The sequence below is a fragment of the Simochromis diagramma genome, unplaced genomic scaffold (assembly GCF_900408965.1).
Source record: "Simochromis diagramma unplaced genomic scaffold, fSimDia1.1 OVJJ01000545.1, whole genome shotgun sequence".
NCBI classification, from domain to species: Eukaryota; Metazoa; Chordata; class Actinopteri; order Cichliformes; family Cichlidae; genus Simochromis; species Simochromis diagramma.
The window spans coordinates 2672519-2689035 of record NW_024387371.1 but is presented as its reverse complement, the minus strand read 5'-3'; the positions used below and the strand labels follow the sequence as shown (position 1 = coordinate 2689035).

General features: G+C 40.2%; 2 protein-coding genes across 3 annotated transcripts; one reads left to right on the top strand and one right to left on the bottom strand.

Annotated features, from left to right (window-relative positions):
• The first annotated feature begins 450 nt into the window (after positions 1–450).
• b3galt4 (UDP-Gal:betaGlcNAc beta 1,3-galactosyltransferase, polypeptide 4) lies at positions 451–1566 on the top strand. The gene has a single exon (XM_040007603.1). It carries the CDS (start codon positions 451–453, stop codon positions 1564–1566), a length of 1116 nt encoding a protein of 371 aa, XP_039863537.1.
• Positions 1567–2975: 1409 nt separating this feature from the next.
• On the bottom strand, positions 2976–14911 carry wdr46 (WD repeat domain 46). Of its 2 annotated transcripts, none has more exons than XM_040008382.1 (14): positions 14771–14911; positions 14339–14515; positions 13826–13903; positions 13624–13736; positions 13432–13519; positions 12905–12966; positions 12134–12238; positions 11895–12045; positions 10201–10436; positions 8653–8806; positions 4287–4434; positions 3862–4052; positions 3605–3718; positions 2976–3501 (listed from the first exon to the last, which is right to left on the bottom strand). In XM_040008382.1, exons 1-14 carry the CDS (start codon positions 14825–14827, stop codon positions 3382–3384), a joined length of 1794 nt encoding a protein of 597 aa, XP_039864316.1. In that variant the 5' UTR covers positions 14828–14911; the 3' UTR covers positions 2976–3381. The 2 variants fall into 2 exon arrangements, with proteins under 2 accessions (XP_039864316.1, XP_039864315.1); XM_040008381.1 differs by having other exon boundaries at positions 13826–13906; positions 14771–14902.
• Positions 14912–16517: the final 1606 nt, after the last annotated feature.

Genomic DNA, 16517 nt, shown 5'->3' with positions numbered 1-16517 from the left:
GACCTTCAAAGCAAAGAAGCAGAAACAGCTATGCCCCGGAAAGTCTGACAAACAAGCATGGGTGGAGTAACGGGTCTTTATCGCGCATAGCTCGACCTTTATCTCATCTAAAACGCTTCATAAGAGCTGGGCCAAGAGAAAGAGGGTAGCGGGGGGAATCGACCGTTTCATATGCGCAGCTGCAAACCCTACTTTCTCAAAATCCAATCAAGCTGCAGCATCAACACAAAACTAAAAGCTGGCGCATCCTCCCACTGACACAGTCTACTGCTGCTCCTACTGTAACTGAGACCGAAAGAGGAACGAAGGGGGACGCCGGAAGGTTAAAAAAAAGCAAAAGAAAAAGAGACGCAATGACAAGGAGATACCTCTAGCTGTGAAGTCGAGGGACAGCCAAGGATTAAGAGGGGGGATTGTGGCGGCCACAGCGGTCTTCAGCAGAGGTTGGTCATGATCGGACGCGCATTATGGGTATGTAAGACCCGGGCAGGAAAGAGGGGTAGCAAGCCTGGGATTCTGCCTTTTCTATGCGCGGTGATAGCGTGCTCAGCCCTGTCGGCTCTGCTTTTCGTGGACTTCATTGAATCATGGGTCACCTCCATGGGAATGAACACGGTGGTAGAGCCGCACATCGGGATCATCCCACCGCAAAGCGTCCCTCCTACCAGACCAGAGGAATTTTTGCTCATGCCTAGCCCACTTGTGTGCCAACGTGCCAAGCCTTACCTCATCATGATGGTTACTTCGGCTCCTGCCAATCAGAGGGCTCGCCAAGCCATCAGGGACACTTGGGGAGGGGAGGTGGAGGTGAGAGGTCTGCGGGTTATGACCCTCTTCATGGTCGGTGTGGCGTCTGACCCCGGACTGGCTAAGCTGCTGATAGAAGAGGCTCGGGAGAAGGGAGACCTGGTTCAGGGGCGTTTTTTGGACACGTACTCCAACCTCACCCTGAAGACTCTGTCCATGCTGGGCTGGACCCGGAGGTTCTGCCCTCAGGCTCACTTCATGGCCAAAGTGGATGATGATGTCCTGTTCAATCCCAGCTCTCTCCTACACTTTCTGAATAAGAGCCGTAACCCCTATGAACAAGGAGACTTGTACCTTGGCAGGGTGCATCTCCATGTGGCTCCCGACCGGGACCCGGACAGCAAGCACTACCTACCCTCAGGAGCCTACCCTCCTTCTGTCTTTCCAGACTATTGCAGTGGCACAGCCTATGTATTGTCCCGGTCTGCATTGCTCAAAATTTCCCTGGCAGCCTCTGCATCACCTTTATCCACACCTCTTCCGCCCGAGGATGTGTTTGTAGGCTTGTGTGCCCGGGCAGCTGGAGTGCTCCCCTCACACTGCCCTCTCTTCTCCGGTGGACCAAGTATGCCGTACGGACGCTGCTGCTATCAGGCCATGGTGTCCATCCACCACATCCCACCCAGAGACATGCTACACTATTGGGCTGATGTGCATTCACCACCTCCCTGCTCCTGGTTGAATGTACGTGCTTCTTTGGGGATTTGCAAAGTCCGGGCGATGCTGGGCACAGCTCTGGGATTGGAGCAAGGATTGTGAGGATTAACGGAAAGCAAACTCGGATTTATTTGGAGGCTGTGCCTCGCTTCAATACTGTGAACAGCACAAGTGCTCTTTAGGCTGTGAAGCTACACGTGCACTACGAAAATGCTACTTTGTTTAATTTGAAAGCTTTATTTTTTTAAACACCTCAATGTACTTATGTATCTTATTTTGCTGAAAAGGGAAGATCCGCTGGTAGTAAAGGGGGCTGTCAGGATCAGCTGTAGTATAGGGGTGTCTGCTGCCTCCCACATTATTACACTGACACGAACTGTAGATGTAGAGCAAAGTTTAGCATGCTGATGCTTTACAGTAAGGACGCACGCAGCAACTGCACATTAAAACAACATTGTTTAGATAACTAAGTCTAATGATTATAGGCTGCTACTTTCAACACCTGCACAGGCCTGTAGTCTAGGCCAAGTATACCGTAATAGTTTAAATGCATGTTCACAAAAAAATAGGACCGATATAAAATCACAGGCTTATTACACAGCAATAATGAAGTTTTAGAATCACCAATAATGACTAGAGTATTTATTTATTTTTAAAAAGGAGGGATTTATGATGTTATTCAGCCACAAGGGCACAATATTCACACACAATACGAAGGGATTACCTCAATTAGATACAGGGATCTTTGGGGGGGTTCATGAAGGCTTCACATTACATTAAATAGCTGAAACCGAATGCATGATAATTATTTTCTTAAACAACTGAAAATAAAACTAATATGATGCACATCTGAATATTTATGCATCTGACAACTATTACTTATAAGATTCCTTTCTTATGGCAAGATTACACACTGACTGGCAGCTTTGCAATGCTGTGAGTTTTATGGTCAACTGTGTCAGGCTTGGATCACATACATTTTCAATGAGGCTGCCATTTGTCAATAAAACCTCAGGCTGTTATTCTCACCCACAGTGTTAAAGGGAAACGCTGATCCACTGTACTCAGGAAAAATATGTATTAGATTAAAGCAACCAATAAACTACTCAGTAATGAAAAATAGGTCTGTGTTTTGTTTTGAGCAGGATTGAACATTTCTATAAAACTGTTCCTCCTCTATAAATATACAGCAAAGTAGCAAACAGTTGTGACAGTCTGTCATGCTGCTATGATTTAGTTAGTTTGAAATACTTAAATTAGGATAAGCATCGATAGAAAAAACCACGTAAAATGTGAATCCTAGAAAAACAGCCACACGCACATACAAATTAAAACATGATAAAATATTTAAAATACCAAAACCTTTAAGTTCCTCAGATGATCAAATTTCTGCTGTTCTAATTTGATAAAAGGAATTTTACTCCACCCAAAGACGTAATCATGGTAAATATATTCCAGCTTGGTTTGGATTCAGTAATAACAGTTCCGTGATTTCAAAATAATAGTCTCAATTCAAAAGCTTGGCATTATGTTGTTTATTTTTAGAATTTAGTTATACCCAATTATAACACAGTTGACATATGCTCAGCAAGTTCAGAGGAAAGAACACCATCTGACAAGGTTAAAACTTCTGGGTGAAATCAATCCCAGCTAGCACATCTGCCCATGCAAACAGGATGCAGACATCAAATATAGCTTCCGCCGCTGCTCCACTCAAAATTGATTAGTTGCCCGTCACAATGCAAGCCCTTATTCCCAGAGTTTCAGCAGTTGGTGTTTTGCTCCCTGCAGTGGAATTATGTGTGCAACAAAAACAAAAAAAAAACAACCAAAAAAACCGTGTTCTTTATGCAAAGTTCAAAGGTCACTCCCATAGAATGCCACTGGGCTTTCAGCTGCACAAAGCATGTTTCTTTTCTATTTCTTGAATCTGTCCAGAGCTGATTTCTGGGTAGATAACGCCGCCTTCTTCCGCTCTCGCTCCTTCCTTTCTTTTTCCATCTTCATTTTGTCCTCCACGCTTTTTCTGATTACATCCTGGGGAGTAAACAAGTCAAGAGAGATCAGCCATGGCCTGCAAATACAGCATAAAAGTCAGTGAGATGTGATTAAATTTCATTTCCTAACTTGGACTACTTACCCTCTGCTCCTCATGAGCCACTTGTTTCTTGCGCCTCTCAATGGCTCCTGCAGAACTACGACCTTTTTTCTTATATTTGGGGACAAACTTTTCTTTAGCAAGTGGATCAAATCCCTGAGACAAAAAAAAAAAAAAAAAAAGATAAAACATGCTTTCAGATGGGTGGCAATAATATTTAGCCTACTATATCTTATATCAAAATATACAGATATACATCTTAAATAATTGTAAATGCACAGTTGCTTTAAGACACTGACCAGAACTTCAACCCTGTCTTGATGCCTTTGTTCCCAGGTGGCCTGGTCAACTTGTGCCAGCTCAGTGGGATCAAGGCTGATAAGATCTGGCTGAATCTTCTCCATCAGTGCTTTAACCTCCCATTCCTGCCTCTGCTTCGCACTTCGGTATGGATTTGCATCCAGACCATCAAAGTTAGGCTCACCAGCACCTATGATAGTAAATGATGCGTTGCATTCAGTTTTAGTCAACAGTAATATGTATGCCAGGTTTTACAAAAAAATAAAAAAATAAATTTGCTTCAGTGAATGTAGCAATTGTAACAACCCATTAGGATCAATCATCAAATTAGTGCACCCATATTTTTGTTAAAATTTTCACTTTGGCCTTAACCTACATAATGTAGTTAAGGTACATGCCCAGATGTAATGCAAAATTGAGTGACCTGGTACGAGCATGCTGGTGAAACCATCTCCGTGCCCAACTCCGAGGACATCCTCAAAGGGACAGAAGTGCAGCCCCCACACTGTTCCTCGAAGTCTATGAGCCATGTACGGTTTAGTCACTGGCATGCTACATACGTCCTTGTACACCTGCAGATAAAGGATTTCCACATACAACATTAATACGTCATATCTACTGTTTATTAAAGTAAAGACACCAAGATATGTTCAACTCCTAAAAGCCATATGGAACTTTTCAATAGCCTCTTATTCATACTGAAAAGGTAAAGCATATATCATGCATGTGGTGTGCGGCTTGCTTGGTGTTTCTGCATTTTGGTAAATGGGTCACCTGACTGCAGCAGTTTAAAGAAAAGGGCTGCAATAAGTTTAACTAAAATAGAACTTGAGCCATGTGCCATATTAATGATATCTGCTCAGTGAAGAAGACCTTTCTGACATTGAGCATTTAGAGCAGCCTGAGTGTTTAGATTACAGGGATATGTGAAAAAATATGATCTTATTAGATCAATGCTTTTAACTGGGTAGCACTTTATAATAACGTCAAACTATTAAGCATTAGTAAAGTATTAGTAAGGGATTAGCAAGCACTTCATCATTTATATATCATTACTGCTCCGTTAATACATATGTTTATCCATCTGTTACTCTTACACCAAGTACAGCTATCACTGCTACTAATATATTACTGCTAGTAATAATCAAAATCATAGTTCAAATGATAAATCTGTATTTAAAAATGGCATACTAAGGAGGAGTAATGCTATATAAATGATAAATTAAGCACTTGCTAACACCATACTAATGCTTAACAGTATAACATTATCATAAAGTGCTTCCAAAAACTGTTGTCAGGTTAAAATTGGAGGTACAAGTCCTCAAGGTCTGGGAGCTCGTTTGGTGTGTGTTGTACACAGTTTTGGCTTCCTCAGATGGGGTCTGGTGTTGAATTAGTGCTGTATGACTGGTCCAAACATCTAAGTGCTGCCAACCATGGCAACCATGGTAACCATGGCAACCATCAAACCTGAGGGAAATCGCTAGTATTATTATTATTATTATTATTATTATACACAGTTCAGAACAGCTTGCTGACCAGCTGGTCTAGCTCTATTGCACTGCCTGCGGTTGAGTCGCGTTTCTTTTGTATTGCTCCACTGCCAGTGGCCCAGGGCAGACACAATCGTTTTCGCAGTTTCTTCCAATACACCTTCCCAACCTTTTATTTATTTTTTCCTTCTCTTTATCATTATGACTCATCTCCATATAAATATCCATATTTATATGATGATGATGAAGACAACAACTATTACTGTAGGTGATATAAGTGTTATTATTATTTTTACAACAGTAACGGACACTCTTAATTGATATATGACCTGCTAGTAAATACATCAGGGGGTCACCTAGGCAACAGGCGCCTGCTCAGGTGCGATAGAGCAAGATGCGAGGAATACCAGTTGGCAGGTGACAGCTAATGGCCCAGGCAGCGGTTGAGGTCAAGGGTCGTGCTGTTTGGGGTCCTGCTAGTCATCATGAGAAGATTCCAGAACCACAGCAATAACCACAAAAGTTAAGAAAGATCTCTGCGTTAGACGCTGAGGAAGACAACAAGGGTGTACGACGTGCTCTGCCCTTCCATCCTACAGCTGTGTTGGAACGAGAGAGCGAACAACAGCATGCCAAGCTCCAACTCGGCGAAGACATTCAGGGGCTCTGCTCAAGGAAGCCCACCGTGTGGGAAGATGCGTAGTTGGTGGATTGTAAATTATCAAATCTCTGTGGACAAGTCTGCGCAGTTCCACAAAACAGACAGGCACCCAGACTAATCACTTGATGATGAAACTTAAAATACTGGCACCCAATTGAACTCGCAGACGTGGAAAGTATAATCCCTGCTCACATCCCATCACATTGATACATGCATCAATAATTTATGTTATTTTATTCTTTTTCTATGGTTCTTTTATTTGATCATAAATTGGATTTTGATTTTAATTATGTAACAGCATGATGGAAAATAAAGAAAGTAAAATAAAGGACAATAAAGAAAAGCTAATAGGTAGGACTCTTTACCCCCTGAAAGCCTACTAGGAGTCACCCTTGATGCTCTAATGTTCTGAACAGAGCAGGTTTTGTCATATTTCAGTTCTACTTATAAAACAAAATGACTTGAGTGTGCATCAGAACTGCCTCTGCAGTTACCCTGGGAAAACCTATTCTCATAGCCATCAAACACCTTTTTTCTAGCATTTACATGCGAGTTTATGTACTATTTTAATATCAGCCACTTCCTGTACCCTAACGCAACATTAGATTTGATTTTCTGAAACACCAACTTCAACCTTCAATCAGTGTTTACCCACAGCAAACCACTGCTAATAATAATAATAAATCAATAAAAATAAATCTCTTAATCTTTACCTTCTATTTTTTGAAAAAAATGAGAAAATCCTTTGCCTTATGGGGTCAAAGAGTGTGGAATTTGCATCTTCTCCATTTGTCTGTGTGACTTCTTTCCGGGTACTCTGTTGATACTAAATATATCGTTGGTGAAAATGTAAGCATTGTGTTTCTCTATGTTAGCCGTTCACCCTATAAAAGCACCCCTTGTAAAAGATTACTATTTTGTTTATGCTTGAGGACTCAGCCCGCCTGGAATGTTGATCATCGATGGAAGCATAATTCCCTCTAAGCTTTTCACCAAGTTGACGGATCTAGGACTCAGCTCATCACTGTGTCAGTGGATCCTCAACTTCCTCACAGACAGACCCCAATCAGTGAGGGTGGGAAAACAAGTCTCCCCCTCCATCTCACTCAGCACTGGAGTGCCGCTGTGTTTTAAGCCCCCTGCTGTACTTACTGTACACTTATGACTGTGTAGCCACATCAGACACCACCTCCATTGTCAAGTTTGCTGACGACACTGCTGTTGTGGGCCTGATCTCCGACAACATCGAGACGGCCTACCTGGAGGAGATTAGGAACCTGGAGACCTGGTGCCAGGAGAATAACCTCCTAAACATCAGCAAGACTAAGGAGCTGATCGTGGACTTCACTACAAAGCAGGCGAGGAATTACAAACCCCTCATCATCAGTGGCACGCCAGTGGAGAGAGTGGACAGTTTCCGATACCTGGGTGTCCACATCACTCAGGACCTGTCATGGTCCTGCCACATCAACTCCCTGGTTAAGAAAGCCCGTCAGCGTCTCTTCTTCCTCAGAAGACTTAGAGACTTCCATCTGCCACTGAAGGTGCTCAAGAACTTCTACTCCTGCACCATTGAGAGCGTCCTGACGGCAAACAGTTGCACCTGGTTTGGGAACAGCACCAAGCAGGACAGACGAGATCTGCAAAGAGTGGTGCGCTCAGCCGAACGCATCATTCAATCAGAGCTCCCTGACCTGCTGTCCATCTACACCAAGCGGTGCAAGTCCAAAGCTAGGAAGATTATGATGGACCTCTCCCATCCCAACAATGGACTCTTCTCACTGTTGAGGTCTGGGAAGCGCTTCCGCTCCCTTAAGGCCAAAACAGAGAGAATGAGGAGGAGCTTCTTCCCCCAGGCTATTCGGGCCCTGAACCAGGTGTAGGACTGGACTCTCCCACACACGTCACTATAAGACTGGACTCTCACACACATCACCACACGCACCACCACAAATTTCCTATAATTCCTATAATTTATAATCTTTATAATCTCTTCTGCTATTTGCACATTCTTTACTTTAAATTCCTAAGTTAATTTGTAAATTTTGTAGTAACCTGTAAATATTGTAAAACTTTTTTTCTGTCATTTAATGGTCGGGCATTGTACAGCTACAAGCATTTCACCCCCATGTCATACTGTGTATGGTTGTGTGTGTGTGACAAATAAAATTTGAATTTGAAGCAGTGTATAAAATATGTATAACCAGTCTGTTAAACTTGCTCATGTTGGACTGTCAGTCAGCTCTAGAGAAGAACAAAGTGATAATAAACCAAGAGCAGAAGCCAAACTGATTGTAAAAAATAATTAACAGTCCTCTCTGCAGCCACTTTTCACACTATATTTATTTATATTAGATTTTTTTGTGTGCTTCTCCCATTACTGGTGAACTCCATTGGTCCCCCCTCCCCTATTCCAGCCAACGTATCAACCGATCAGCCTTGAACAGACACATGTTATCTACTTCAGTGATGTGCAGTTGGGATTTTGGAGTACTGCATGAGATAGGAGCAGGTTTCATCGGTTTGTGAAAACCCCTGTCTCTTTGCTGCTCAAACAGAAATGCATGTGTTGATGGACACATTTGCAGGATGTAATGTTTTTTTATTATAAATGTGCAAAGTGTGGCTCTGATAACCTGAACAACATCCCCCGTGGCTGCAGATAGCAGGCCCCTCTGGCTCAGTGACAAACAGGCAGCTCCAGCAGGAAGGAAGTATGACTTTAGGGGCTTGAAGGTCCTAACGTCATGCACCTTCAGCTTCTTATCCATGCCAGATGTCACCATGTATCTGTCAAAAAAAAAAAAAAAGAGGAAAAAAACTAAATGAAAAGACTACTTTCTGGTGGACCAAGAGAAAAATGCAATTAACTGCTCACCAAAAAACTGAGTGCAAAATCATTGACCGCTGCAATAATGTACCCTGTAATTCAAAAAACATTTTGCATGGGTTTTCCTGTTTTTAAGTCAAGGATTTTTTGATTTAACACAAAATTTAGACATACCAGATGTGCATAAACATCTCCCTTGTGATTGCTGAAGCTTTTACATCTCAAAGAGAAGGTTTTTGTTAGCATGTGACTAAATGAGGCTAGAGGACTTGTCAGGAACATCAACAACATCATCCCACCAAACCCTTGACTTCGGATTCAAAGATCCGAACTTGGATTCATTTGTTAAGTGTACACAAAAACAACAACAACAACAACAAAAACTAAGTTCTTATAAGATAAAGTAAAATATATACTCAGTGGCCACCTAATGTGATTAATGTGACTTTGAATGTGGCGTGGTTGTTTCAGAAAATGCTCATCCACTGAGATCTTCCCAGCAGATCTCAGTAGATCCATCTCTAGGATTTACAGAGAATGATTCAAAAAAAAAGAAAAGCCGCAGTGAGTGGCAGATCTCAGAGGAAATGCCAGAGAAAACAGACAGACTGCTTCAAGTTGACAGAAAGCCAATAACAACTGTAATAACCACTGGTTACAATGAAAGTAAGCAGAAGAGCATGCCGAACACTGAAGCAGACAGGCTTCGCTGTGTGTCGCTGCTGGCCGCTAAGAACAGGAAACTGAGGCTACAATTTACAAGTGCTCGCCAAAATCAGGCAGTGGAAGATTGGAAAACCCTGCCTGATCTAGTGAGTCTTGATTTTTTCTGCAATATTCAGACTCCAAGTCCAGAATTTGGCGAAAACATCATGACAGCATGGATCCATCCTACCTTAGTACCAGCTGAGCATTATTTAAATGTCACATCCTACCCAGGAATTGCTGCTAACAATGAAATCCCCTCTTCTGATGGCTGCTTTCAACAGGATTCGGCCATGTCACAAAGCATGAATCATCTCAAACTGGTTTCGTGAACATGACATTTTGTTCGCTGTATTCAAATTAAACTCGACAACCACCAGATTTCTATCTAACGTGGTATTGGAAGATTCACATCGTGTATGTGCAGCAACTGTGTAATGCTATCATGTCAATACGGACAAAAATCTCTGAGGAATGTTTCCAACATCTTGTTGCATTAATGTCATGAAAAGCTAAGGCTGTTCTGGAGGCAACAAGGGGTTCAACCTGGTATTAGCAAGTCACTTTTAGTGCCTAGGACTATTGTGAAACAACATCCAGGTATCTTTTACAGACATTACAAAACATTTCCTCTTCTCATGTGACTTACGTGCCCGTCTTATCCACAGCGACAGAGCGCACGCCCCCTTGGTGACAGAGCATCTTCACCAAGGCTTCTTTCTGGTTTGGTGACCATAGGGTGACCGTGCCATTGGCATGACCTAGGTGGATGATGGCATTATGAGGGTTCTGACACATCACGTCAAGTCGGCCAGTCTTGGTGCAGATAGCTGCCACTTCCTTTCCCACTGACACATCCAAATACTGCAGGAAACTGGTAGCACTCTAAAGAAGACAGAAAAAAACCTTTTACAGATAGTCAGGGCATCTAATTTTGCTTATAAATTTATTGTCAACAATAAATATTAAACAAAACAATTTTGACTCGTGTATATTTATCATGGTAACATCTAAACTGTCACAGTAACACATTCAAAACTGTTATCTTTACTCTTCTGTATTGTACAACACGTTGTCATTATTGCAACAATGTTTCAGCCCTACTCTCTTACTCAGCTTACTCTTATAAGAAAAGGTTTGGGGGCTTTTTGTACTGGCAGATTACTGGTTTCCCTTCGTAATCTGGCCAGCCCGACTAGGAAATGACATTTGTTTGTATGCAGGAAAACAGTCTGCACGCATTTACCAAAATTCAATCTGAAACTTGGCTATCGTCTTACCACGATTTAGCTTTTTAAAAGCTTTTATTTTTATCTAGAGTTACACAGACTGCCAGAAGCCAGAAAAAATTAATCAGCTGACAAAAGCAAGAAAGGTAACTTTAATAACAGCAAGACTATGACCTGAGAAAATTAAAGCTTAATAAAAAGAAAATACAGTGGTCCCTCGCCATAACGTGGTTCACCTTTTGCGGCCTCTCTGTTTCGCAGATTTTTTTGGGTGTAATTTTGCATGCTTTTTTTTTTTAACAGCGCATTGTGTTCTGCATCCTGATTGGCTGCAGACCATCGTAAATCAATCTCGTGCTGTGTCTCCTGTACAGTACAGAATAGCTTCTCAAATTTACATGAATCTTCCATTGCTAGCAGTGTGACGCTAAAGTGCTGCACTGTATGTTTGTAAGTTTTTCTCACCAACAAACAACAATGTCGATGAAATGTTTTGCACCGTCAAAGGCACCTGCGGTAGCACCCAGAAGGCAGAGGAAGATGCTAACCATCGCACAAAAAGTTGGACTTCTAGACATGCTAAAGGAAGGTAGAACCATATTTTTCAGATTATAAAGCACACCGGATTATAAGGCGCATTAAGCGAAACAAAACAGTCAGATAAGTCAAACGTTACTCAACTCATTCTTCTTGCTTCCTCTATTTCCATACCATTGATTCATTAATGTTGAATTCTCTCGCAGCTGCTCTATTCCCATGTTCTGGTCCTGAAAACAGGGTTTGATCTTTGGTTTCCTTCTATAACACTGGACTTATTTTTCTACGAAGGTTTGAACTTTGAGAGTGTTTAAACAAGAGAGAAAAGCGTGAGAATGTTCATGCCTGTCTGAGAAAAGTGTATAAAGTGCGTAGTGAGGGGTTTTCCAGCCTTAAAACATCAATAATAATTGTAAAAGAATAAAGCTGGCTACTTTGCGGATTTCACCTATCGTGGGTTATTTTTAGAACATAACTCCCGCGATAAACGAGGGACCACTGTATTACATAATTTTTTAATTATTGTGGAAATGGAAATGCAAGAAATTGAAAGAAAAAAAGATTACTGTGAACTCACCGCTGTGGCGAGCAAAAAGTGATAGGGGAGGAACTGCATCCGAAGGACGTCATTGAATTTTCGGATGCAGTGAAGCTCTATTCCGTTAGAGTCGTAGATATAAAGCCACTTCTTCTGAGCCACTGCATACATAGCCTCGGTATGAAGCCACCTAAACAAAGGCAGAAATTTGTTTTAGTCTGGAGAAGATAATCAAAGTTTTATTTCTGCTTTGTGTTTCATGAAGGCGGATGACTTACTTCACATCATTGACAGACTCCATCACATTTATCTCACACATCAGCTGTTTCGACGCCCAGTCTATACAAGCAACATGGCCTCTCCTCCCACCGAGCAGCAGGTGACTGAAGTGAAGAGAACATAAATATTTGCAAAACTTAAACTTATGAAGTCTCTCTATTTATATCTAAATAAATCTATTTATTGTAAAAACAGGAATGATCATTCAGTTCTGCAGGTTCACCTCAGCTGTGGTTTAATTTCTTTCCATGTCTTTGTTTTAATTTCCAACATTGTTGATTTGCACTCTCAGCCTTTAGTAACAGTTTTTTTTTTCCAAGCACAGAGAATCTCAGAAAAGCTTAAAGAAAGGAAAAGTTTATTTCCTTTGCTTGTACTAACTGGTGAGTGTGCCAATTAGCAAAGAAGCTAGAAATAATGAAGGCCTAATGTCAAAATCTACTTTTGTCAGGAAGACAGAGTTGGAAATAAATATGTACGTTTCATATCTGCTTAGAAGATTACAAAAGTTATAAAGGATACTTAGCATTTCCTCTAGAAACGGTGAGTCGTCCTGCCAAGCCCATTGACAACTTAGGTGGACTTGACATAAATCAGTGTTTTACAAAAAAAAAAACAAAAAACCCACCACTACATGATGGAGCAATTTGTTGAATGTTAAACCATCTGCTGATATATTGGCCTTTTAAATCACTAAATATCAGTCTCTCTCTCCACAAGAGAGAGACAAAACACTTCACACAGATAAGCATGTGCTGCATGATACTGACCGTCCAGTCTTGCTGTAATCCAATCGATACGGTCCAAACTGAGACAGTTTCAGATTAAAATACTGAGGAGGAGAAGATAGCAAGAAATGAACAACACTCACTCTGCAGAATCTCTTCCCGTGACAACTCCATAGCAAATTTATGTCTACGGTTGGAACTGAACCAGCAAACCTTTGCTTGCAAAATAAATGTGTTAAATAGTAATAGTAATAATAATGTAGCTTGCCATCACCAGTGTGTGAATTTGTCAGCAAAACCAAACAAAAGCCCATAATCTGTGTTTCTTCAAAATTTCTGTGCAAATTTTTCTGTTTAATAAGTTATTTATACATTCACACAAAACCTTTTTAAAATCCATCTTCTCCCCCGCAAAAATGGTTGGTGATGAACTACATAAGTATGATGGTGACAGGTATAAGTTTCCATTATTTTCTTAACCAACTTCAGTGCACACTTCAGGTACAATTTGTTAAAACAAACAACCTATCAAACAAAGAAACATTTATTTGATAAAAAGGTCTCAGTACCTTTGCTCCAGATGTTATGTCCACAGCCTCCGCAATATCCTCCTGTGAGATCATACACGTGTCCTCATCTTCATCTCCTTCTAAAAACCTGAGATCAGGGACAAACATCACTCATGTGTTTTTAAATCACATGATATCTGTCACAGAGTACGATCTAACACAAAGAGGTGAGCATCATTTAAAGGACATTACCCTGCCTCCTCCGGGAGGAGAAGGTCAAACCGTGCTGCTTGTTTCTGGGCCATTTCTGAAGCGTCTTCTGAGCGAGCTATGATATCTCTCAGCTTGTGCTGCTTACGGTGAGGCTATTACAAAACGAAAGAGAAATCAGATGAAAGACAAGCGCTGAAAAAAAGAGCATACTATTTTAAAGAAGAGCCACTCAGATGCTTACCTTTTTAAGTTTATCTTTCCTCTTGAATTTTTGCAATCTGTCTTCTGGAATAGGAGCAGGGCCTGGGAATGGATCAGACTTCTGAAAGAATATGAACATTAGTTAGAACAATATATAATATACAGTCCCATATTACCTATACTAAAATGTAAAAGCAGACTGAATCATGATAAACATTAAATGCTATCTTCTTCTGGTCGTAAGTGGTGCTTCAAACTTAAATATTACTGCTAAAAGATTCAGTACAATGCTCATGAATCATCATGGGAGATTAGGCATGCCTGGCTACCTTTGTTTACATAATAATCTGCTTTTTGGGGGATATTTGGAAGATTTTGCAGTGTAATAGCAGTACAAAGGCGATGCATAGGCTGTTTAGTGCAAATAAGGGTACCCCAAACTGAATCTTAAACATATTCTAGTGCAACACAGGACCTCACTAAAACAGTTTAAGCAAGAGCAAGAAATGATGGCGTGATTTTTGTCTGTCAATAGTAATTCGTGTACTCTTACCTCTGGCTTGACTTTCTCTCCATCACTTGGACTTTGGTCTTGTTTTCGCTTCTTTGCCTTCTGTGTGTTGTCCTCCTCCTGCTGCAGAGCCTCTTTGCTCTGTTCTCCGTCGCTTTTAACTTTGTTTTCATCCTTCCGTTCCTCCTCCTGGAGCTCCTGCCAGTACCGAGCAGGCAGCTGTAAGATAGGAGCGAACAGTGGCAAGTTAGAAGAAGTGACTATAACGTATTTCGTTATTTAAGCCCAGAAACCTTTTACACTGGTCTTCGCCCCCGTGTGGGGCTACTCACATTAGCCGCTTGACGCTAGCAAGAAAAAACTACCTTACGTTTACTGTTTATTAGTTATAAAATTGCGTTCCTCAGCTGCAGTCACCAATAGCTTCAAACGACTGCGACGATATGCTTCTAGAAATTATTTATCTATATTTACCTTCTTCTTTTTACCCACGTGTGTCTCATCCACCGATGCCTCGCCGGGTGACGCCATCTCTGTTGTGTACGTTTTTCTTCTTCTGCATTAACGGCTTCAATAAACTGTATCTGTACATGATGAACGCCACCGTTCGGTCTGAAAGGGTTACTGCATCGTCTTATAGGTTCAGTATGTGCATAAAAAAAGAAATCTTTATAGTTCATTTAATGATATTCTCTCTTTGTAACAGGATTAAGATAAATAAAAAAATTCAACTTTTTTCTTTCCCTGCATATTTCAAATCTTTTATTTCAGTCTTGTATTCATCTTAGCCTTTTAATGTTGTCTCATGGTACCACCTAGTGGGTTAAAAGAGAATAAAAGTTTCCCTTCATCAAGTTCCTAAGTAACAAAATACATAAATAAATGAATTAATAAAAACACTAGGGATAATCACAACAAAATATCCTATGAAATTAAAAAACAATTAATAGAAACAATCAATTTAAAAAAGAAACATAATAAAAGATGGTGATAACAAAATAAAAGTCTTAAACTGCTTTTCAAAGGAGTCCACAGAGTGGGAGACTATCCACAGACCAGAGTTATTCAAGTTTTTGTAATGATCTAATTAGTGTTTATTTTTATTTTGCTTTGACTTTTGGCTTTTAATTCAGTCTAGTTGCAGTATACCCAAGAGAATTTGCTCGTTTCAGTTTAATCTTTACTTTTTTTGAAAATGTTTAGTTTCTATTAGTTTCAGTCTTATTTTTAGTTGCTATTCATTATTATTGGATCGTGCAATGCTCACAGTCTTGTAGACATCAAAAGACTCAATAAATGTTTCCATCAAAGCCTCATCTGGCAAGTTTTGATAAAAAAAAAAAAAATTCCCCCCAAATAACAAACACTAATACTATATTTACTCTTTGAAAACTAATGAACATTTTTTTTAAAGTTCACAGATTAATTTCAGTTTGTTTTAACTTTTTATAAGTTTAGTTTTTAAAAATATGATATATTTAGATTTTTTTATTTTACTGAATTTCTTTTTCACATCTAGTTTTAATTTTTAGTTTAGTTTTAGTGAGCTATAATAACCTTGCCACAGACTGAAATACTCTGTCCCCCCAGTCTTTAGTCTCAACAGAAACTAATACGTTTTTAGCCTGCACTTAAAGTCTTCTCATAGAAGTGTGTTTAAGAAGAAGCTCGATGCCTCAGAGTCACAGGGTGGTGGAGCCCTTCACCCCTAACATAATTTGAAAGGTGGGGTACACCATGAACTTACTGCCAGCCTATAGCAGGGCCCTCTCTTTAACATGCTAATTAATCATTCCTACCATATTCTTCTGACTCTTTTCTTTAGAGTTGATCTTGCTTGTACTTTACCCCTCTGAATAGTGTTTGTGTGATCTTTGGTCTTAGAACGTGTTTTACAAGCTAAAATCTGCAACTTCCTTTTTGTTCAAACAAACCCAATGTGCAGTTGTAATTTTTAACTTTTCATTAATTTTTCAGTTCCTTCTGTGAACATCAATTCTGGTTTTATGTTTACATTTCAAAGATTATATTTTGATGTTTGTGATTTTAATAATAAGTTCCATTAAACTGACCTGCAAAAAATGACTTATCGTTTGTCACTACAGTAACTACGATACTGATGTTCTAACTATTGTCCCCATATTAAAAATGTAAGCATAAAACACATGCATGCAGGAGATTTTTGCTATTTTTTTAATACTTGCGAAAGTAGTTAAGCATA